This window comes from Xiphophorus maculatus, chromosome 23, assembly GCF_002775205.1.
Source record: "Xiphophorus maculatus strain JP 163 A chromosome 23, X_maculatus-5.0-male, whole genome shotgun sequence".
Classification (NCBI taxonomy): Eukaryota; Metazoa; Chordata; class Actinopteri; order Cyprinodontiformes; family Poeciliidae; genus Xiphophorus; species Xiphophorus maculatus.
In genome coordinates, this window is record NC_036465.1 from 26,548,792 (window position 1) to 26,573,284 (window position 24,493).

Here is a 24,493-nt window from a genome sequence, read left to right on the forward strand (position 1 = left end):
CTGACTGACTGGGTTGGTTTTCACTACAGCAGACCGAAGATGGATTACTTAAAGAGAATTCCTCATGACATGTGCCATGTTGTAGCATCGTCACGGTCGCTACATGTGGATAGCCTCGACGGAGCGGCATCTGGATTTAAGAAATGATTTAGTTCAAGCTGACGTAACAGGATTGCATCTCTCATCTACTGGGATCTGAATACTGAAGTGATTGTATTTTTCTGTTCACAGTCAGCTTTTCTTAAAACTACACCAGTGACACTTATTGAATTGCTAAAACTCCCACACATATTTTGTGATGTTAACCTTACTCTTTGTAAGTTAAGAGTTTTGGTTTCTGTTGTCTCTCGGCGTAAACATGAAGTGACACACACGTCAAAACACACACACTAAAAAAAAAGGACTGTCCAGTTTTGTGTATTAGTATGTTGATTTCTTTAGAAAATTTCAATTATTTCTCAATTGCATTAGACTTATTTCTGTATACTGTCAACTCAAAATGATCAAGTAGAATGTAATCATACTGAACAACCAACCATTTGTACCCAGTGGGAACTCCTTGGCTTTAATTGACATATGTTTCCGCCCCAGGAATTGCACCACGCAAACATAATGAAATGAATAGTTTTTACTTAAAGTTCTTAAATTGTCTACTTACAGGTATATTCATTGTCACTTTGCTTCGTTTCATTGTGATATTTTACGGAGTGTAGAACTGCAAGCAGTTATAAAAAGGTTCCAAGCCCTCCCAATGTGCCACTTCAGGCCCCCCACGGATCCAACATGGAAGGACGATGGGTTCGCACCGTTAAGCGTTAAATCATTTTTCTAATTTGAACTTGCTTGCAGAAGCCTGTGATATGTTTTGGCTGCATGAGAGCATAAAATACGCATTCGAAAAAATTCACATAAAAATCTAAAGCGTCCACTAAAATTCCCCAAAATGTTCCTAGAGGAATAACTTCATGACAATCCCCACACACGATCTCCACGTTCTTAGAAGAGCGACTCTTAGAGATAACAATCTTAATTCCCATTTTGAGAGTTTAGTCCAAATTCAATAAACTCACTAAAGATTCTCACACTATTCTCCGATGAAAAACGTCCCGTCTGCCACACACTTCACTATTACAACACCTTTAATTCCGCTTGTCTTCAATGCACTATTTTGTCTTGGTTTATCATATAAGAAGGTCAATATAAAATTGTGTTAGGCATGAAATAAAAAAAAAGAAAAGTTCTGAAGACTTTTGCGAGGCTCTGTAAATCCACCCAGGCCGTCTGGTTTCCCTCGGCTAGTCAGAAAAGATTCGCTCCCAGAAATGCCTTTCAGTGTATTTAAATACCTTCAAAAAGCCAAAAAAAAAAAAAAAGAAAAGAAATCTAGCTGCCTTGTGTTCAAGCATGAAGAATTTACTCTGACCGCAGAGTGAATCTTATATGAGAGCGTTAGAGTTGCGAAAGAGAGCAGAGTAGTTATTAGCAGTATTTTTTCCCCCCACATTAACTATCCCTGGATTCCTCCTCTGCGACCACAGAGCGCAGACCTGACGGCCCTTCCTCGGCAACCCGTTGCCACGTCTGACCCATCCCGAACGCGAGCGCATTCATCTTTGATGAGCTTTACTTCGTCGGAGCGCATCGATCCGCTCATGTCTGAGCAGGCTTGCGTCACCGCTCGCGTCGGCTACGAAAACCCCCAAAAAACGCCGGCAGCTCGGCGCAGCTCTTGGCGTAGCAACAAGAAGTCTGAAAGAGACAAATCCCCGTCACTGCAGGCGCTTTACCCTCGACAAAAGATCATGGCGGTGTGATAACATGTATGCGTGAGTCTGTTGGTGTATGGGTGAGGCTGTCGGCGCCGGGCTAAAATAAGGATGTTTGTAAGGGCGGTGTGAGAATTGCGGGTTAAACAGCGAGCGCTGCCGTCCGTGGGGGATAAAGCCAGTGGATCGCTCGCAGCGTCTCCAGTCCCAGAGTCCCTGCAGTCTGTGTGTGTGCTGCTCAGTAGATTGGGCTGCAGAGTGAATGGGCTCATTAGCAGTAGCAGAGTAACACATGGCCCGGGGCACACACAGACATGGAGCACACTCACTTTCTCCCTACAACTCCCCCCACACTCCCTCTTTCCCCCCCAATACACACATACAGACACACTCCAGACTGGCATACTAATGCATTCAGACCGCAAACTCAGATCGCCTCATTTCTTAAGGAAAAAAAAAAGCAAAATGCAAAAGATCTGGATGGTTTAATCAGTCAGGGCTTTAGAAAATCTCTAGGGAAAAAAAGAACGATAAAAAAAAACTCAACCAAGTCATCTGTTTGCAGAATACATCCACAGTGGTTGTCTTATTTAACAGCGAGATCCTGTCTGATGATAAAGCGGAAGACGTTTCCTTCCAGATATTAACGCCTAACCAGTAGATAATCACGAGCTGCCCACACAGAGCTGAAGGCTCAACATGAAGGCTTTCACCACCAGCAGAGAAGTCTTTAATGATGACACTGTAACTTCTGCTGTCGCCTGCTAGCTGCAGTCACTTCTGGTTTGGACTCGTAACACACACAACTCATTGACTCTTGTAACACAAATAGACCTGGTCAGATCATCGTCAACATTCTTCCACCAATGACTTTTATCCAGCACAGTTAAACTCTGAACAAAAGTATCTATTCATCTGGTTATCTAACCAGCTAGCTATCTGTAAGTAAGTAAGTAGGTCTGTCTGTCTATCAAATAATCACAATTACTTTCTGATTGTTCCTACAAACAGGAAATAAGATTCTGCTTCAGCTGCACTATTCTGTTGAATTCCAATCAAAAATGCTTTAACATCTAATCTATGTGAACAGATCCCAATCAAGTCAATAGAAACAAAGTCAGACAGATATGAAGTAGTCCATAAAGACGGGTTTACTGTCATTGAGGTTTCCAGCACAGACAACCAGAGTGGGTTTGGGCTTACTGGGTCTATTTGTCATTTATGTAAAAAAAACAAAACAAAAAAACACAAGTAAATCCATTATTTCTTTTTTTTAAATCTCTCCTTGGGAATCTGTTTCCAATTCTTCGAAGTTAGTTTAGCGAGTCATGGAGAAAATTCTCAAGGGAAATCGAGCTGGTTAGCTACATTGGTAGCATGTTGGCTCCATGAGAATAGTCCTCTTTCCTCTCTCTCTCAAACACTGATTTCTGTCACACCTGCTCCCATCCTGAAACAAAACGCTGCATTGTCTTCACCTTCATAACCTCAGAGGATGCATCTGCATGTTCCACCAGACATACATTTCAAATCCCAGTTATTTTTTAATACGAGATCTAAAGCTGTCCTCGTAAAGCACAAGTGTTTTTTTTTCTCTTTAATGACAGTGATTGTTGGATTTTAATTCCATAAACATGGCATCTTTTCTCATCAGTATTAAGACTGCAGCAACTCAGATTTAGATTTAACTAGTGACTCCATGTTGTAGCAGAAGAAAACAGAGCGTATATACCAGCAAAGAATTTTTGCTTTGATTTACAATCTCTGCATGCAGAAAACCTTTAAAAAAAAAACATTAAAAGGTATCACAAATACTGAGCGTGTCAGACGTGTGCAGCCTTAAAAAGCGAGCGTTGCGGAGCTGAGGAGTGAGCGCAGGCAGCCGACTGGGGTCATCGTGGGGTCACCTGTCATCTCCGATGCTTCAGTCAATTAAAACTCTGGCGCTTTAACCTCGGCTGCGATAACCTTGAAATATTCCCAACGCTGGAAAATGAACCACTCTTACCCCGCTCCGTCTTTCCTGTTTAACTCAACGTCGGCTGCGCCGTGACGTCTCTGGCCTGAACGGCGCTTCCGGGAAACAACCGCGTTAAAAGAAACGTCCAGGGATTCATCCAGAACCGGCCGCTGCAACTGTGCGTTTCGGGCCGGAGAACATTTATTTATAGCTTCTTCTCTTGGCTGTAACAGCTTGTCCTCATTCAGACCAAATGTGGTTTTTCACTAACATTTCTCTCAGCCAAAAACACAACGCGACACATTTAAAGGGGCTAAAGGAAAAAAAAAAACACGGTCACGGAGCGGGACTGCTAGTCTTACCTCAGCGCTGCGCTTCTGGCTTTGGTCTTGTCAGACACCTGTACGGACACAGACACGGAGAGAGAGATTTAGACACTCGGCCTCAGCAGCTGGCTTTGACTGATACACTTATTCCACCATCGACAGCGAGGACTTTGATCCCTTGGTGGCTTCAAAAATCGCTGTTTGTCCCAAACTTGTGAATAATTTAGCTTTAACTGGATGAAATTTCAACAAGAGTAGCATAAATAACTCTAAAATAGCTACGACTGGACACAGGAGCTGCAGCGTTCTCAACATGCTAATAGTGGAGCTAATTTCTCGGTTAGCACGTTAGCTTACTTTTAAACCATTTAGCGCACTTAGCGTCCTTTAAATGAACATTTCCAGATAAATTCTGAGGCGCTAATTTACTTGGTTGTTTTGTAAACTTACAGTTGAATAAAGCTCGACATCTTTGTCAATGTTTTGTTTCTCGACTGCTGAGAATTTTTCACGTAGTCCGCCTATTATATTCATGCTCTTATTTTGAAGTGAGTGAAGACGGTTTACGCAGCAGTTCCATTTCCTCTCCTCACGTTTTAGCTTTTTACTCCAAAGAAAAATGAAATACAGGAACAAAATAAAACATGGGCAGTAGAAAACAAGACATAAACATAAATACAATATCTAATAGCAGTATAGAACATGTTAATTATAATGCCAACAGTAAACTGGTACTTGAAGGTTGTAGTATTTCAAGGACAGATACAATTTGAATTGAAGTTAGCGTGTTAGCATTAGCTTTTGCTAAATACCGTGTTAGTGTAGCGCGCTAACATTAGGGGAAGACATTTTTTAAAAATTATTAAAAACCATGTGATTTTTAATCTATTTGTATACTACTTTGTTTTGGTCTGTCACATAAAATCTCTGAAATAAACTGAAGTCTGTGCTTAACATGAGAAAAGGGTTATGAATTTCTGTTAAAGTCAATTATTGCTTAATTGTGAGGCATATAAAAGAAAAAAAAAATATTCTATGCCCCTTAATAGGTAAAAAAAAAAGAGAGAGAAAAAAAAAATATATAGTGAACATAGAATAATACATTATCTGAGTCATCCAATTCTTGTTTTATATAATAATTCTGTATTTAGAGACACACAAGGATGCACTTACGTCAAAAAGGAGTGGGAAGAAGACAAACTTAATTACTCTCTTTGCTCATTTATGCATGTAAATTATGTTGTTGCCACTGCAATGTGAGATTTAGTCATTTTTATTATTTACACATGGTTTTTCATGATGCATTTTCTTGTCGATACCACTGATGCCACTCCATCATCAGTGGTATTGACACCAAATCAATATTTTAATTACATATGCTTCATAATTTATGTATTATATAATATAACATGTTTGTATGCTTTTCAGTTATGAGTAAAATTATATTTAGCTGTTCTATGAAGTTATTGGTGCTTACGGTAATTAAAACTATACATTTGCGCGATGCTACTTGCTACACTAATAGCAGTAGCATAGAACAGAAAACTCAGGAAGTATTAGTGGTTTAAATCAGACATTTTGACACACAATATGAAAGAGAAAAGATTTTGGTATGACTTGCAGTGCAGTGACTCTAACCTGTGTTTATTTGGAGCGGTGGAAATGTATATATAAAGCATACAGAAAAATAAAACCGGGATGATTCACCATAGTCTGCAGATATTAGGCAAATTTATTCTCCATTCCTCCCTTTTCAACTTTTGTCCCATTCAGTAAACGAATCGGGTGATTGTTTGGCAGGAAAGCCCCTCCTCCTCTTCCTCACCATTCTTCAGTTCTGTACGTCAATTACAAAAAAACAAAACAGAACCAAACGAACAAAAGAAAACCCAATTTCTCCAAATGTCAAGACAGTGTTTTCTCTTCCAGGACTGTTGCTCAGCAATTAAAATGAATTACTGAACACTAAAAAGAAGAAAAAGGACATTTTCTCCTTTCCGGCTTGTTGTTTCCTGCCCTCTCTAGGAATAAGGTGATTAACTGAGCCAGTGAAGTTTCTGGGAGATCGATGCAGAACTGCAGGCTGCAACAACAAACCTCCTCAGATATTTGGCTTTTGGAGACTTGAGGGAAGCTCGCGGAGAAGATCTATGTGTGAATATATTAACCCGGCTGGTGGCTCGGCTCGGATTTAAATGAAGCACAACCCGGCCGGCGTTCAGACGTGGAGTCTCTGCCGTCGGAGAGCGGCTGGACGTGTTGTTCCCGACAAAAAGGAAGAGAAAAAAAATAAAACAAAAGCTAAAAGAGAGCCTAAAGAGCTGTGAGACGTATACGATTCCCTATTTTTATGTGGGTGCCAGACGTCCCGGTGTTTCACAGCAGGCCTGGCGTTGAAGACTTAACAAGACGCCCACGACGTCTTAAACAGAAACCAGACAATAAATTCGGTGCTTGTCCTCACGGTTTGTTTCAGCACGAGAGACTGCATAAAGCGGCGCCAACACCTGAACACCGAGTATGAAATCTGTTCTCCTGATGCAACTCTTGCTCCCTGGCTGAAAGTACAACAGCGACCGAATCTTCGCTTTAGGAAATTGCCACATTTAGGGGAATTTTCAGTGGCAGCGATCCGGATTTGAGGTGATTCGTTGCGCTGAACGTTGCCGGTGGTGTGTTGCTTGCAGTTGTGATGCCAAACATTACTGACCGGTTACGGCTTGGACTCTTGGCATCCGGTACCAAGATGGCAGCAGCAGATCCTTTAAGTCGGAGGTCTCAAACTCCAGTCCTTGAGGTTAGGAGTCCTGTAACGTTTAGATGTCTCTCTGCTTCAGCACACCTGGCTCTAATGTTAGCTCATTAGCAGAGCTCTGTAGAGTACGACAGTTTGCTAGAGGGGCAGGTTAGCCATTTAATTCAGGTGTGTAGGACAAGGAACATGTCTAAAAGATGACAATGGATAAACGGATAGGCAAGTTGTTTCTCCACCATAAGCACATTTAGCAGCATGACTGTTGTGTTGATTGACAGCAATAAGACCCTCCCCCTGGTTCTGAATGGTTGTTTCTGGTCCAAGTGATACATTTCTTCAGATGGCAATAGTAGGGAAGGAGGCACCGGAGACTGATCTTTTCCTGGCTTATCTGTCAGGGCATAGCGACAGTTTTAACAATCATATACATTTTTAATTTGTTTTTTCTTTATAAAAGTTACATGCTCTTGCTTTTGTGGCAGGGTTGATTTAGGAAAAAAGGTCACAAAGCCACAGACAAGCTACGGATTATTTCTAAGCACTGTGAGGATAACAGCTAACAAAGTTATAAGGATTATTTCAGATCTCATCCATCCATCCATCCATTCATCGGTGGTTAAGAGGCCCAGACGTTTAAAAATGTTTCCATGTGGTCTTTGTGTGGCCCATACTTCCAAAGATGGGTCCTGTGTGCATTCAGAGCGCGCAGTTGACGGTGGAACCAAAAAGGGGTGTGGCTTACAAGTCCCGGTATTCCCCCGAGCAACGTGTCCGACGTTCAAACGTCATCCGCTCATCGTCCTGATGCAGGAACTTCACATCCGTTCAGTGCGTCAAATACAAGCTGTTGTGAATCTCACCAGGATCAGATTCTACTGAGCTAGGAGTTTCTCCGGTCAGACGGTCTCTGGAAGCACCCCCCCCCCCCCAGCGCTCCCTGCGCACTGCCTGCTGCGTCTGCAGCTGTCCTCCCTTCCTGTCATATCGCTCATTCCACACCGGACCAAAACTGAATAGATTTGACTGAACTGGACTGTCCTCTGCAAAGTGCCTGCAGGTGACTCTTACTGTAGTGTTTTATAAATAGCCTGAGATAAGCCGACCAGATTGAGTTCGCCGGATGTTTTTACCACCCTTCCTTCACCTGACACTTTACCGAAGCAAACTCTCCTCCGACTAGCTCTCCTGCTGAATGTTACATGTCAGGCAAACAGCACACACACTGCAAAAAAAAAAAAAAAAGAAAAAAGAAAGAAATATGAGAACACCTCAGAATTAACAAACCTCCTCGTATTTTTTTTTTTTTTTTTTTTTTTTTTTGCCGTTTTTACTCGACAAACTCGACCTTGCTCAAATTCGGGGGAGTTTTGACGTGTTCGTGTGAAGACGGAACCTTTTGAGCCCGACTTAGCTCGGACCACGGGGATCGGTCAGGGACAAAGGACAGCCCCGCACCGGTAAATTGGCTTGTTGTTTCCTGTCACTTTCTGTAGTCATTAGGCGCCGCTCTCCACTTCCCGTCGCCGCACCTTCTCCCTCTCTCTCCTCCATCTCTCCTTCTTCCAATTCCCTCCTCTCCTCCGTCTCTTTTGCTCTTTGCCAAAAACATATTCATCATCCTCCTCTGCTGCCCTCACCGCGCTCTGCCACAGCATACTAATGATAGTGTGTGTGTGTGTGAGGGACACACTGTCAGAGTGTGTTTATGTGTTTGCTGCCATAAATTCTTGGGACTGGAGCCTTACACGGCTGCATGCGCTTCTCCGTGGGCGCCTGTGTGTAATACATGGCCGTCCATGTGTTTGATTACGAATGTGGGTTTTTTTTTTGCGTTTTGACTTGGGGCTATAAAGGCTTGATAATACGCCATGCACTCATTTGCTATAAGCCTGTTAGCGGCGTCCACAGATAAATGCCGCTGAATTCATCTCGGGCCCCGCGCTTTTCATCATCGTCGTCGTTCGGCCTGCTGCTTTTCTTTCGTCTGTCTTTATCTCGAGATCTGTGTCGCTCCCATCTTCTTTTTTTCTTTTCTTTCTTTCTTCCACATGTCGTGCTCCTTTTACCAAAACAGTTCCCTGTGCCCGTCTTCATCAGAGATCAATGGTAAAAAAAAGAAAAAAAGTAAAACTACTTTATTTCTGGTTGAGAAATAAAAAGTTCAACTTTCTGAAAAAGGTATGTTGAAGTAAAGTCCTTCATTTCTCTCTATGTATATTTTTGAAATAAGACAAAGAAATGCGTTTTTATGTTAACGTTTTTCCAAGGAAAATCAACAGGTTCTGATGTGACGTCACACTCTGCGGAGACTGTTGCGAGTGCTAACGCTAATTAGCATAGCCTTAGCATAGCTACAGATGACGGCGGATACAGAGTTTTCCTGTGACGGTGAGGAGGAGGAGGAGACTGTCACAACATGGTGGCAGTTTTAAAAAATATGCTGTTGCTAAAAAGTGTTTCTCCCTCATGTTTTTTTTTTTTTTTTTTTACACTGTGTGTAAAACTAACAATCTTGTAATGAAGCAAAGGAAAATCTTCCTTTGACAAACGCTCAACACCAAAATATGTCGCATTAAAAAGCAAAACATCGCAAAAAGTAAAAGCCGGTGCTCGCTTCCTAATAATCAGATCTGTCACGGACATTTAGTAACGACTCACTGTCAGTGATTTGAGTTTTTTTTACTTTTCCTGTTCCTGCAACTAAAATCAATATAGCTGTGATTTCAACTAAAAGAACAAGAATACAGTATGTACCTTGTATTATTACGGCATCTAGAAAATCTTTGTTAATCCTGATTGACCTAAAACAGGAAGCAGCTAAACAACTATTATTTTGGTTATACAATGTGGTTTTTATTATATTTCTTTCCAAAGAAATGATCAATAATGCTCTGGGCTATTTAAATAGATGATTTAGCGCCTAAGCAACATAACTGGTAATTGAGGTAAATAGAATAGAATCACAGTATTAATATAGACTGGGTGATGGTGAAATTTAGTGTGTTAATTTAGAGCACTTTGTCCATGGCATTGATCTTAACGAAGTATCAGACATGGACTTCGTTAGCATCTCCAACCAACTGCCTGTTCTGAAATGACCCAGATCGGCGTCAGGGACAAAAAGTGCCTGATTGGAACGCAGCAACGTGAAGTTTACATTATTAACACTGACATTTAATATTACTTAAATAAAATACATGTTTTACTGGCGAAGAACTCACAGTGCCTTTAAAGACAGCAAAAATAAATGAATACATGCATGGAGACGCTAAATTAATAACGCCTTCCTTTTTCATCCCGTCTCCTCGCCACGCCAGAAATAATTCAGCGCCGGGGCACGCTTCTGAATGCACACTGAATATCTGTGATTAAAAGATCTCATTTCGGCATAATTACAACAACTAAAACCACTATAAATGACCTGCCATCGTTTATAATTATTATGTCTTACCCCGGTCGTAATTATATAATCAAACGGGGAGTTAAAGAGGGGATGAGAGGAATCCGTGTCTTTTCATTAACGGAGAATATCTGGCGGACTCTTTGATGAGCGCTGATATCCGTCTGCACAGTGGGGGGAGGGAACCGAAGCACGGACCCCACTGACTGCTTTGAACTCATCTCTGGCATCATTAGCGCGTGATGACAGTGATTAGCAAAGAGAAGGCCACGCTGCCAATTTTCATACGGGGAAAAAGACAAACAAAAAAAACAAAACAAGACAACAGCGCCGTCCATGTACAACGTGGCCCGCAGTGATAAATCTGAATTCCTTATTCGGCGGACACGGACCGAACACGATGACGTCACAGCTTCTGCGGGGAAAGACAAAATAAAACACGACAAAGCGGCAAGCAGACGGGGCGCACTCTTCCAGATTCAAACACGTTGAAGCTTGGGCCTTTTTCCAAACCCAAAACTTCTGTTAAAAGGACGGTACTGAAGTTACGCCACAAATAAAGGTGACAGATGGAGTGTGGAAAAAGTGAGACTTTTAGCTACTTCCGTTCACTGCTGCTATGTTTTACACAAGAACAAGCTGCTGGACATCTGTGTGCTGGTCAGAAGTGGAGCAGAAATGATGCCCGCCTCAGTAGTAGTTTTAGTCACAATCAGGCCTGTCGCCATAAGCAATGAATCAATGAATCCCAAAATGACTTGAAACGACAGCGATAATTTTCATTTGCATGATTTGAAATGTACAGCTAATCACGGAAAACGGTGACTCAGTTATTGTCAAATGACCTCATGCATGTCGGACAATAATGCGCGCTTTCTATGTTTCCTTACTGGAGCTGGTGTGTAACAGACTTGCATTCTCATGATCCTGTTGCTAAACAACCACAAAAAGGTGCAAAAAAGGAAAGAAGAAAAACTCCTCGGAGAGTTTGTGCCTGCCACCATGACAGCCGTCCTCCAGACTTCCCATTCATTTAGGAATCCAGACTTTTCTGTGACACTCCTAATTAGTCTTCTGTTAGTCGCACTTTTATCGATGATCCTTGAAATGCTTCTATAATTCGATTCGGAGAGCACAGACGCGATAAACAAACATGACATTTGAAGATTGCCGTGTTTGGAGATCTCAGCAGCAGCAGCTAGTTTGGTCTCATTAAAAAAAATAAAAGCAAGAAAAGGTCTCAGACGGATTCCTGGCTTTACTGGGAGCTGAGTGAAGGATCTGAGCGTCTCCCCTGGCCCGGCTGCCGAGCCGACCTCGTGGCGCTGCAGTAACGTGTCCGACTCCGGATCAGAGAGGTTACGTGTTCAGATGGCATCAGGGCCGCTTCCTCCAGCTCTATATGTTGCCTTTAGTTAGCAGCAGAGCAGCCGTTTGACCCCGTACCCAGTATCAGTATCTCTAAGCTGTGAATGGGGCTGATTTGAAAAATTCAAATTCCGATTCATCGGAAAAAAATAAGCAAATAATTATGAAAGTGTATTTATTGCCATCTTTAAAAGATATTTACCTGACGTTTCGTTGAATACGGTGTTAGTACCTCTTGAACTTGTATACACACAAGCTTCAGTGGATCTTGTTGGGGTTTTAAAGGTGTTTTAACACCTGGTATTCCGGTAGATTCGGTTCAGTTAGGAACAAAAGTAGCAATATTTGTTCCACTTTCAGCTGCTGTGATTCTCTTTCACACTGAACTGTGTCAAACCGACCAAACCCTTCTAAAAGCCTGTTCCCCTCCTCGCCTGTGGCGGCGCTGCATCAAGAACCATTGAAGGAACCAACATGAAAGCACGTGAAGAGTGCAACTTCTTCCTTCACAAAATGAAAACAAAGATGGAGCAGCGTCAGGTTTTAGTGCTTGTAGGATTTCTCTTTTGTCTTTGGAAAAACATGATGATCCATTTCTCCCCACAAGTGCATCCAACACTTTTGTATTGGTTGTATTTACCCAGAATGCCCTGCACTATAGTCCGCTTCCTTGTGTTCACATATGCATTTGAACCGCACCAGAGCTCACTTCGACCGAACCGAGATCTAGGTTTTTAGGCGGACCAGAGTTCAGTTTCTTTGGTCACACTTCCTCTAACAAACTGAAACTTTCTAGGCAAATGAATTACAGATTGACTAAAGCGAACTAATGACAAATTTTTCTGTAATGCAGAATTCTAAAGCAGAAGGAAAGTGGCAAGTGGTTTTTAATATGTATTATTTTAAAAGCACATGCGGTGTTGTTCAGTGTGCACTGGTTTGTCACTTTGCAGAAGGAAACCGCGAGCCCCCAAAACTGTCCGTATTGTTATTTTTAATGTTTTCTCTGCAGTTTTTTTCGATGAAGGAATCAATAAACATCAATACATTTGAAAATATGATTAAAAACAGCTAATATGTGTAGTGATACAAATCACTTCCTCGTGTCACTGGCGTCCTATAGAAGAATATTACAAATGGGAATGTTTTTCAAAAGCAGCATTTGCGTTTGTGGGGCTGTTATCGCTGACACACAGTCACACAGTCACCTAATAAAGAAGTAATAAATCATTTTTATCGTAATTGTTATCACAATAGTAATGTGAACAATAGCGACAAAACCTGACGATAAACTGCAGAGCGACCTCACCTGTTGTTCAGCTTCTTCTTCATCACTGCTGATCTTCAGGTCGTCCTCCAGCATCCTACACACACACACACACACACGCACCCACACACACACACACGCACACACGCCCACACACACAGGGGCAGGTGGGTTACTGCAGCCATGACCATCTGTCTCACCTGAGACATGGCAACTTGTTGCCTGTTGTTCCTTTTGAAGACTCTTTCCAGCTAACGGATGGATTACACCGCTGGAACGGTGCTGGTGACTCATGTTGGGGAAGAAGGATGAAGGAAAATCAAACCAGATGTTAAGGTTTTAGTGAACAGAGAGACAAAGAGGATTGTTTTTCACCTGGACGCCCCATTTACTTCTATTTAGGGCTGAGACTTTAATGCGTTCTTATCAACTAAGTACATAGGTTTATACATGTCGAACATTTTAACGCAATTAATCTGATTGTCTTTTTTTTTACGTAAAAATCCAGAGCCAGAACCTTTGTATTTGCGTGTTTCTGGTACGCCCGTAAATCTGATGCACAGACAAAAGTGATGGAAGACAAAGCCGCGTTTCTTAGCCCACAGGAGGCTCATTTTTACTTCAAAAACATGATCTGATTGTACGTTGGAAAAGGCTCCTGTTATGTTCAAGTTGTGCTAAAAGCAGTTAGCTTATACCTGAAGCTATTCAGCTCTAAAATAGCATCTCAATGCTAACCACGTAGCATTGAGATGTCCCTAACGCTAACCTGGCACACGTGGCTAATGTTGCTAATGTCACTAAGCAACTAACGCTTTGAAGTAACACGGTCACTGTTGACAAGGTTTCTGAAACACTATGACCTAAGAGAGCGATGCAGATGGCAAAGTCTTCCTTTTTTTGTTTTTATTATGTTGTTCCTTTATTATTTATATTTGTTTACCTTGTGGAATAAGTCGTCAAATGTATCATTTGTTTTGGGTTAGAAAAATTCAATAAATATAATGTTTACCAAAAAAAAAAAGAAACTACCGTTGCTAAAGTTGCTGACAGTCCACATTTCTAAAGTAGTTTTTGGATGACCCAAACAGCAGATGTAAAGCCATATAAACATGTCTATTTATTCAATAATTTTGCAGCAAAAAAGGCTTTTAAAATTGAAAACACTGCTTATTTTGTCGTCAAGGTTTTTGGAGAAATGCATTTAATTAGCTATCCTACAATTAGCTCGATTCAAAATTTGAATCGAGTCCCAACACTACTTCCGTTATTAGTTTTGTGTGTGTGTTTTAATCTCTCAGGAAGGAAAGAAAAAAAACACAACACAACCTCACTACCCTCATCATCTGCTCGTTAGCTCACAGGGTCAGGTATGTATGTGGACCAGCGAGTCGCTGCCGTGTTTCACACACACGCCTCCCCACCGGTTCCTTTTATTTTGATCTGGCGCTGCTATTGTTATGACAGGAGAATCCCCCGAAGGGATTCTTACTGCTCTTCGTCAGTACCTGAAACACTAAAAAAACAAACTGAAGCACATTGAGGAGGAGGGGGGAGAAAAAAAAATCTGCGCTATGTAAGGGGCAATGATAGATATGCTTGAATGGATGAATAATGGATTCCATATTTCATTTCGGAAAAGGAGGGGCAGATGGAGAGAGGGCGATGGAGACGATGATGGCCGGGAAGAGACGGGGAAGTGAGAGGCAGGTGGGCCGGTGGCGAGGACACGAATACAACCAGGAAGAAGGAAGGACTGTATCTGTGGGGACAGACACGGTCAGATCAAAAACTGTTAAGGACCGAAGAGCTAAAACGTGACGTGGAGGCTCTCGCTACTGCAAGTTGAGCAACGAGGGGGGGGGGAAATAAAATAAATAAATAAAAATCTGCCTCACAGAATGCATCAAAAAAAAAAAGACGACCAGGAATTAAATTATTCCCGAGCAGAAACTTTCAGACGCAGATTTGGCCGAGCACAGAACGAATCGACCGGCTTCAAGGACGGACCGCGGAGCCGAACACGCGGCTCGCGGCTCTAATTTTGGCCGCTTCAAACACGGACGCCTCTGGTCGCTTTTCAGCTGCCAATTTAAATGACTGCTGCCCGAGGTTTTCAAAGCAAAAACTCCCTTAAAAAAAGTCTTTAAAGGACTTCTGAGGATTTACTGGCTAACATTGGCTTCACAGGTGAAAAGAAAAGTCCAAATATTTAAGCACTTTTTCAAAAATATGCAGAGGATGAGTAATATCTAGTCAGTATTTAATTCACGGAGATTGCCAAAAAGTTTTTAATTCCCCTCCAATGTTTGAGCGTTTTATCAGGTTATAATCACAAAAAGGACTTTTATTCAGATTTCATGAGACAAACCGACGGAAAATGATGGAAAGTTGTGAAGCGGAATGTAAATGATCATCCTTTACCAATAAAAGTCTGAAAAGTGCATTTGTGTTCAGAATATTTAATTCCCAAAATTAAAATCCAGTGCGAACATTTACCAAAACTGCACTGCAAAAACACAAAATCCTATAAAGGCTTTCAGTCGAGTTTCTAGTGCAAATATATTAATGTTACAAGTAACTTTTCAGCATAATACAAGAGCTTGTTTTTGGTAAATAATTCCTTAATATTGATGAAAAAGCACTAGTTGCACTGGCAAATTGTTTCACCTGTAACCTGGGAAAAATGTCTTATTAGTGAAACAATCTGTCAGTAGGACTGTTACTTTTTCATCAATATTAAGGAATTAATTGCCTAAAACCAGCTCCTATTTATTTGCTGAAAAGTTGCTTAGGTTATTTTTTTATTTCAGATGTACTAAAATATTTACACTATAAAGACAAACTTTTGGGATTGAGTCCAACATGCTGTTTGTGGAGGAAAACCGGCACAGCACATCACCCACGACACTAAAGCACGGCGATGGAAGCATCATGCTGTGAAAATGTTCCGTCTCCAGACCCGAAAAGCTGCTGGAGCCAGAAACCAGAAAAGACGCGCAGCTGCTTTCGGCTCACAACGACGCTCCAGTTTGGGTTTTATTGTCGACCCGCCACATAAAAACCCAGCAGAAAACACTGAGGTCTGCGGCTGTAGTCTGGCTCGCGTCAACTATTTGAAGGCGAACCGTTTGCCTTCAAACAGTTGACGCGAGCCACGGAATTTTGGCTTGTTTCATCAAAAGTCCCAGCGGGAAACACTGAGGTCTGCGGCTGAATCGTGGCTCACATCGACTGTTTGGAGACGAACCGTTTCCACTCTTTGAGAATAATGTTTTTAACTAGCCTTCTCAGTAAAAAGATCATTTATTTCCAGCAAAGTGATGCCACATGTCATCACAACAGGGGATACATCGATTAACTCCTCCAGCAAACAGTTCATACTCTGTTGCATTACACCAGTGGTTCTCAAGTCCGGTCCTCAGGCCCTCCTGCCCTGCATGTTTTAGGTGTTTCCCTTCTGCCGCACCTGGATTGAATCTGTGGCTGATTGACAGGCTTCTGCAGTACTTGATGCAATCATGCAATCATTTGAATCAGCTGTTCTGGAATAGAGGCACATCTAAAACGTGCAGAGCAGGACTGGAATCCAGAAGCACCGCACCACACGGAGGAAATAAAAAAATAAAATAATACGACCACAGTATAACGCCACCTAAATAAAAAAATAATGACTTCAGGACAAAGTCATAATAGTAAGAGAATAAAGTTAAAGTATTATGATAATTCAGTCATAACTATATTCTCCTAATAGTATAAGTAACTTCCATTTTACTGTCAGTCCTGCACTTTATATTTTATATTCATATTTATATTCATATTTTATACTGCATTTTATTTTATTCTGGAGTAACCTCACAACATTGGAACCTCAAAACATTGTCCTGAGCCGTATGCAACCAAATTTCGTTCTGTATTCACCCTGTGCATGTAAAATGACAATAAAGTCAGTCTAAGTCTAAGTCTAACCATTCTCAAATTATTGTGTATTTATTGTCATATTATTTTGACTTTATGCTCATAATACTTATTCTTGCAATATTTTGACTTTATTCTTGTGATATTTTGAATTTATTCTCGTAATATTACGATTTTATTATCATAACAATAATACGACTTCATTCTCATGCTATTTCGACTTCATCCTCTCAATTTTACGTTTTGATTTGTTCTTACTATAACCCTGCTACTCTGTCGTAGACACACAAAGTTTGAAGCGAGTGTTTCTACTTTAGATCTACCCTGACCTGAACCAGCTGAACCCCCACCCCCACCCCCACAACCGAGTCCGGGTCAAAAACCGCAACAGCGCCGCCCGTTAGCAGCCGACATCTTGTTTTCTCCTCATCGGCCGCCCGCCCGCTGCAGGTAAATACCAAAAGCGTCGATCCTTTCACCTGAAACGGCGACAGGAAGTGAACCCGTAACCATGGCGTCCGCTAGTGCCTCGCTCTGCAAAACACGGGGCAAACTCTCCCAACAGGTGGAAAGTCGGGTTTTTTTTTAAGACAAGACGCGTTTCTGATGCCGCCGAGCTGGACTCGCTGGTACGCAGCTGTCTGAACGTCCTGCGAGATTCAGGGAAAAGAACATTTACATCTGATTAACATGAGGCAGACCCTTTCATGATAGTGAGCATTTTATGCTTATGAGCGTAAACAATAAGCAGCCCAATGCCTGCAGTGAGGGAAGCATCGTGTTTACTACTGGCAAATATTACAAACAGATTAAAACAAGCAGCTTTTTCTTTTCTTTTTTTTTCAAAGCAGAAATTTACCAGTTTTTTTTTTTTGTTGTTTTGTTTTGTTTTCTTGTGGTGAGCAGAGCAAGAACCATTAAACATAATCCCATTAAAAACATAACTGTTATATTTTCATAAGCTTCTGTTGCGCAACCAGCAAAACATTTGCCTTGTTGCCTCAACTAATTTGCAATTACATCCAAAAACTGCACTAACTGCGTTGCTCACATTACTCAACATTTCTTTTGAACTTTTCCAGTGCATCAGATTGACTTTTTATCTTTTTTTTTCGACTTTCAGACTGTTTCATCACCACTTGACTGTTTCGATTCAACTCTTAAAATGATATCTACGCCGCAAAACCACTAAATCTTCTTGCCAAGTATTTTTTTGGTCCAGTTTCTAGTGTATAAATATTTTAGGTCGCTTGGAAAAAGACAAAACTATCTTAGAAGTAGCTTTTCAGGAGCGTGTTGTAAGTCATTATTAATTCCCTAAATATTGTTGGAAAAAGTTCCAGATCCACAGGCAGATTTTTTTTTCACTTACAACAATATTTTTCCCAGGTTATAAATAAAATAATCTGCCATATTTAGATGTTATCAACTTGAAACAAGCTACTATATCTTGCCAAAACGTTACCTGTGAGTCAGTTTTGTCTTATTTCAAGAGTTCTAAGACATCTGCACCACGAACTAGACCAAATGTACTTGGTGGGATTATGTTGTTTTTGCAGTCAACACAGTTTGTTCAAAGGCGACTTTTCCGGGACTCATCTAGAGTCGCGTTCCACAGGGGAAAAAAAATCTACTAAAACTAGAACCGCGGAATCCGTCGGAAATCTGGAAATGTTTTACGTGCGTGTGATCGAGTCATTAACTGGACCGGTTTAAACACAGGGTCAGTAAGGCTCACGGGGTTTCTGTCCTCTCGGTCTCATCCCGCTCTGTGAGTGATGCGGAGCGAACGGAGGTGTTGCAATACGCTGCTGGCCGGGGTTAAATTAATGTAGCTGCACTTTCCCGCTCTGATCCACACAATCCTTTTTATTTTTTCTCCCTTTTCCCCTCCCTCCATCTTCCTACCATGAGTGAATTCCATCCAAGAGTCAGGTTTAATTTTTCACCTTGAGGCTCAAGAAACAGCAGCAGGTTTAGAAATTCACAATTTGTGTGTGTGCGGGCGTGTGTGTGTGTGAGTGTGTGTTTGTGGAGAGGTACTCACGACTTCTGCGGTGCGGCGGATGGTTTAGCAGCGGGTTTGTTAGCCGACACCGTACATCTCTCTGCAACACAACGGGAGGAGGAGGAGGAGGGGAGACGACAGAGGACGCTCAATCATTCTTGACATCGATTTGCATAAGTCAAGGTTTGTCTGTGTTTGACCAGAAGCCAAACTAACATAACCGGAGTCTTGTAGCATTGTTACCCCCGGACAATGACTCTGCCACAGTCTGTTTGCGTTGCCAGGTTTTGAAGAGCACAGCGCTCATTTTATCTATTTTTGCAATAAAACCTGACTAGATTATTTATTTCTCCTAGTAGCTGTTCAGACCGTTTCTTTTTTTTTTTTTTTCCTTCTTCTTGGTACCAAGTCCTTTGAATTCCTGTTTTGCTCAGCAGTTTCACTTCCTGACAGAAAAGGCGAGGCGGGAGCCGTTCGTTCGGCTTCACTGACGCCCAGCAAACATCTCAAAGCGTTCGAGTCAGGCTTTAATGTAAAAATCTTTTTTTTTTTTTTTTTAAATCAGCAGCCTCTGAAAAACACTTGAGGAAGAGTTTTATCAGAATTGCTGCACATATGCAGCTGTGGGCCTGGGGGATCTGAAATAAGTGAATAGTCAAAGTTTTAGGACGTTGCGCACCTCTGCGTCGATTTATCACTGCAGCAGGGAGAATTTGACCTCTCGTTATCCTACTGCATCACAAAATGTTTTCACGCCGCCCGCTCGTCACCAGCAGCACTGGACTTTGAACATCGAGGACACGGGTCGATTGTCTGAGTGAAATCAACCCCCTCCCACCTCCTTCAGTTGAAGCGAATTTGGTTGTCAGACGTTTGTGCTGCAAAATGTTTGGTTTGTGCCGCTGTCGTTTTAAAAGGTATTAATAAATGTTTCCAAAAGTCATGAAAGGTCAACCAGCCAGTCAGTGTATACAAAAAAAAATCAGCGTAAACATGGGGTCAATCAATTTGTGCTACTTTTCTGCTGCAAAACTATTTTGTTTTGTGGTGCTATAATTTCTAAGAAAAAAAAAAAATCCAGAGGTCACCAAAGGTCAACTTGTCCTTCCGGGAGCCACATTGACAAAATAAAGTTTTTTTGAAATTAATTTTGCTATGTTTGTCAAACATTTGTGCTGCAAAGTTTTTGGATTGTGCCGCTATCGTTTTAAAGGTATTAATAAATGTTTCCAGAGGTCATGAGAGGTCAACCATCCAGTCCATGTTTACAAAAAAATCTAAGAAAATATGGTGTCAATCGTACTTTTGTGCTGCAATACGGTTTTGTTTGTGGCGCCATAATTTCTAAGATTAAAAAACCACAACAAATCTAGAGGTCACCAGAGGTCAACCTGTCCTACAGTATCTGCTCATAGCAACAAAAAGCAAAAATGATAAGAACTAAATTTGCTATGTTTGTGCAGCTAAATGTTTTGGTGTCTTGACTTGACTTGACTGACACGGACAATTTGTTTGGTTTCATCAACGTGAACTGGCTGGCTGACCTTTGGTGACCTCTGGAAACATTTGTCAATATCTTTAAAACGTCAGCGGCACAAACTAAAGATTTTGGCTGCACAAACGTTTGACACTAATTTGGTTCAATATGAAGGAGGACGGGGGAGGCGGGGTGCAACTTCACTCAGGTGGCGCAATTTATATAAACAGACATAAAAACAGTGGATAGCGTCTTAAATGAAGGCCTAAACTCCACAGTCAAAGCCCTGATGTTGGGTGAGAAGGTCTGGTTCTCTCTGTTTCAAGTCACTCAAGTTCCATAAAACTCGCTCCTCCATTTTTTTTTATGAATCTGTATTTGTTACACAACGGTCTCGGCTGATCCCACTGTGCAATGAGATGTTTACATATTTAGATTGCCAATCAGAGGTGCTGCTAGGCAACAAACGCGGAATCATGAAACTCTTTTGTCGGATCTTACAAAAATATTGTTTCTGTTTTGTACAATACACAGAAAAACCCAAAGATAAAACATCGCACTTTATGATACAAGTTCACACGTATGTAACTTTCACGTCAATTACATGGACACTCTATCGAACTTTTAGTGATTATCAGTCCAAGCCGCTTCCTCACATATGTGCTGAACGTCGCCATCGTCATAGAAACCACAGCGTCAGTCATAACTCCAGCTGTTGTGTGAGTGTTTACAGTCTGACAGACTTACTCTGGATGTTGTAGGCTGAGGTCACATGCTGGGTCTCCTGGCCAAACGGGAGAGAAAGGAGAGAAAAAAAACAGAAAGAAATGAGTTTAATGAATGAGTTTTTTTATATTTATGTTGTTTTTTTTTTATGAAATTTGCCAAACGGCTGCCTCACTGTTTAATCAGGCAAACGTACAAAACGCTTTTTTCAGTTTCGGATTTAAGGCTGACATCCATTTGTAACGACAACAATAAAATAAAATAAAAATGTGACTACTGTATTTGCTTATTGTTGAGCTAGTTGAAAATATTTTTTTTCTTTTTCTTTTTGGAACGCGAGCACTCATGGTAGGGTCACCACGGTGACATGTCGCTGGCATATAAGTTGTGATTGGAGCCCAAAAGTGTTTCCTTTTCTGTGATGCAAAAGACAGCAAAAATAAAAAAAATGTATGCAAGAAAGAAGAAAATAAGACGCCGTGTTAGCCTTTTCGCTGAAGGAGGGTTTTCACATTTTCTGTTATCTAAGAACATCATGCTGGGTGCCACACGTAGCTCGATCTGTATCCAGTGTTAAGCCACTTTACTTTTTGTGCTGCTCTGAGTGCAAAATGAGGAACTTAAAAGGAGAATGCTCTTCTTTTGTTTTACAAATGTAGCATTTGTAAATGACTTAAGAGTCCATTAACACCTATGGCTGCACACTGCAAAAACACAAAATCTCACCAAGTATGTTTGGTCGAGTTTCTAGTACAAATATCTTGAAATAAGAAAATAAAGTAACTTTTCAAGTGTCAAGTCAATAATTCCTTAGTACTGATGAAAATATACCAGTTCCAATGGCCGACTATTTCACTTGTAACAAGACATTTTTCAGTTTTCATAGACTTAGACCTATTTTTATTGTCATTGAACAAAGACACGTAAGTGAAATTGGCAATGAAATGTCATCGCTTGGCCACCAGAGCACACACAAAAACACAACTTTACCTATAGCTACATAACGTACAAATAATAATGCATCAGATATGTGTTATTTAGCATTTTCAAGCAATCTCAGACAGTCTTGGTGGTGGGATTGTTGAATAATCAGATGACCAGTGGGAGACAACTATTTCTGAGTCTGGCTGTTCTAATAATCTGCCATAAATCATAAATACTAAGAAATGATTTACTTAAAACAAGCTCCTACATCTTGCTGAAAAGTTATTTGCACGTTAGTTTGGTCTTATTTCAAGTGTGCTAAGATGTTTGCACTAAAAAAACCAACAACAACAATACTTCATAAGATTTGGTGTTTTAGTCAGACCCAAAGAAGAAGAAAGGGATTTTTTTTTTTTTTTTTACGTTGGCAGTGTGTGTACTCACCTTGTTTGGGATGGGGAACTTGGTCTGGTCGGCTTTCCCGGGCGTGTGTATGGCCGTGAGCGGAGGAGGCCATGAATGGGTCATCTCCTGAGCACGCACACACACACACACACACACACACACACACACACACACACACACACACACACACACACACACACACACACACACACACGCGCACACACACACACACACACACACACACACACACACACACACACACACACATCTTTTATTACGTCACCATTAACGATTACTGAGAAGCGGCAGAACGAAGGCGCTTCCTTTTTTTTGTTCTTATGTTCAGACAAATGAAGGAAATAACTCTGGTCCTGCGTCTGAAGAGCAACGATCCTGGCTAAACTTTAGCAAAAACATCGGCAGGAGGATTCGTTGAGCAACCTCTTTGGAGCAGGGGAGTGGAGTCAGCGTTCAATCAAGGTTGTGTGATGCCCCGTTTCTCCCCTCCTCCTTCAGAGCGGACCCTCATTATTGCTTATAGAATAAATGCTGGGCTGCGCTGGGAGGGTTGTGGTACACACGGGGATCAGTACACAGAGAGTCGGTTAAGTGGAGAGTTGTTAAATTACAAAAAAATTAAAAGGCTGACTCCGTTTGGCTGCATGACATCAACGCAGCTCAGAAGCTGCAGCTTTTCAGTTATTTCTACTGAAACGTGCTTCGTAAAAAAGAATTTGTGCCTTCGTCAGATTTTGACAAAGCCAAAGCACAGACTTTAACGTCTTTAATAAAGACAAACAGCAAAGTAGTGGCATGATTACATGGTAGAGAGAGAGCATTCATTCACCTTTTGTTCCAAGTTTGAAAAAACAAACACTTTTACTTTTACACTTTTTTTTTTTTTTCAAAAATATCTTTATTAGAATTTTAGTGGTTTAAACAAACAACTTGAAAAGTATGCAAATTGTGGCAACAACAATAGTAGTATTACTGTTCAAGTCAAAATAAAATACAAACAAAAAAGTACAACAAAATGTCTCTCACAATCCTGGTTCCAATACAACCCATCACATATTTTACATATCGTCTCTAATTGAGATTTTAACAGTATATGTCCTCAAGTAGAATTGTCTTTGGGAACTGCAGTTAACATGTTCTTCAGTCACTTGTACCGTCTTCCGAGATGTTCAGATCCTTGACATACCTAATGAAGGGATTCCAGATGAACTCAAACAAATCTTGTTTTCCCTTTAATATATATGTAATTTTTTCCAGAGGGAGGGCAGATAACAGCAGCCATTGGTTTATAGTCGGTCCATGAGTCTTTTTTCAAAACATTGATATACATCTTTTCGCATTAAGCAAACTTAAGTTTATAAATGTCCGTTCATTTTGAGTATAATTATGTTTTTCAGGGCACAGTCCAAACACAAACAACTTTGGCTCAAGAATTATTTGTTTGGAAATTATTTTCTCTATTACATCTTTTACCTCTTTCCAAAACAGTGTAATTATCTTGCAATACCACATGCAGTGAACCAGAGTTCCTCTGTCCTCTGTGCATTTCGGACATACATCAGGAATCTCCCTGTTATACCTATTAAGGTCCACTGGTGTTATATAAACCCACATTAACCATTTGAATTGAATCATTTTAAGAGATGTGTTGATAGAACTGGTGTTTGCCAGTTTACATGCTGTTTGCCAATCTTCCTCAGATATCTCTAGCAGTAAGTCTTCTCTCCAAGCCTTAAGTCTATCATGAGATCCTTCAGATATATGTAACATTATTGAGTGAAAAAACTCTGATATGATTCCTTTCTTCAAACTGTCCTTTGTTAACATTTTTTCTAAAGTTGACTTGGCAGGCTTTGTCAACTCATTATTTTGATTTGTTCTTGTGAAGTTTCTGAGTTGGAGATATTTAAAGAAATGTTTCCTATCTAGGTGAAATTTATGTTGCAGATCCTGAAAGCTCATTGGTTTGTCTGAGTCTGGTACATAAAGATTCTGAATCATTTGGAGTCCTTTGTGTTTCCATACTTTAAATATTGAATCAGCTCTACCAGGTACAAAAAGTTGGTTACCCCACACTGGACTGAACAGCGATAAACAATTTGGTTCATGTAAAATTTTTCTTACATCTCTCCATACTCTTATCATAGTCTTAAGAAATGGATTTTTAGTATGTTT

At 40.9% G+C, this 24,493-nt stretch overlaps 1 protein-coding gene across 2 annotated transcripts in view; it reads right to left on the reverse strand.

Annotated features, from left to right (window-relative positions):
* aff2 (AF4/FMR2 family member 2) overlaps positions 1-24,493 on the reverse strand; it is a 204,845-nt gene that overhangs the window by 48,628 nt on the left and 131,724 nt on the right. Inside the window, exons 6-10 of one of the 2 annotated variants that reach the window (XM_023328782.1) lie at positions 22,340-22,426; positions 20,993-21,026; positions 18,808-18,868; positions 12,885-12,939; positions 4,089-4,126 (exon numbers count right to left, since the gene is read on the reverse strand). In XM_023328782.1, the coding sequence (XP_023184550.1) occupies positions 4,089-4,126; positions 12,885-12,939; positions 18,808-18,868; positions 20,993-21,026; positions 22,340-22,426 (275 nt within the window). Of the gene's footprint in view, positions 1-4,088; positions 4,127-12,884; positions 12,940-18,807; positions 18,869-20,992; positions 21,030-22,339; positions 22,427-24,493 lie in introns of both variants that reach the window. The other variant, XM_023328781.1, reaches the window with a different exon arrangement.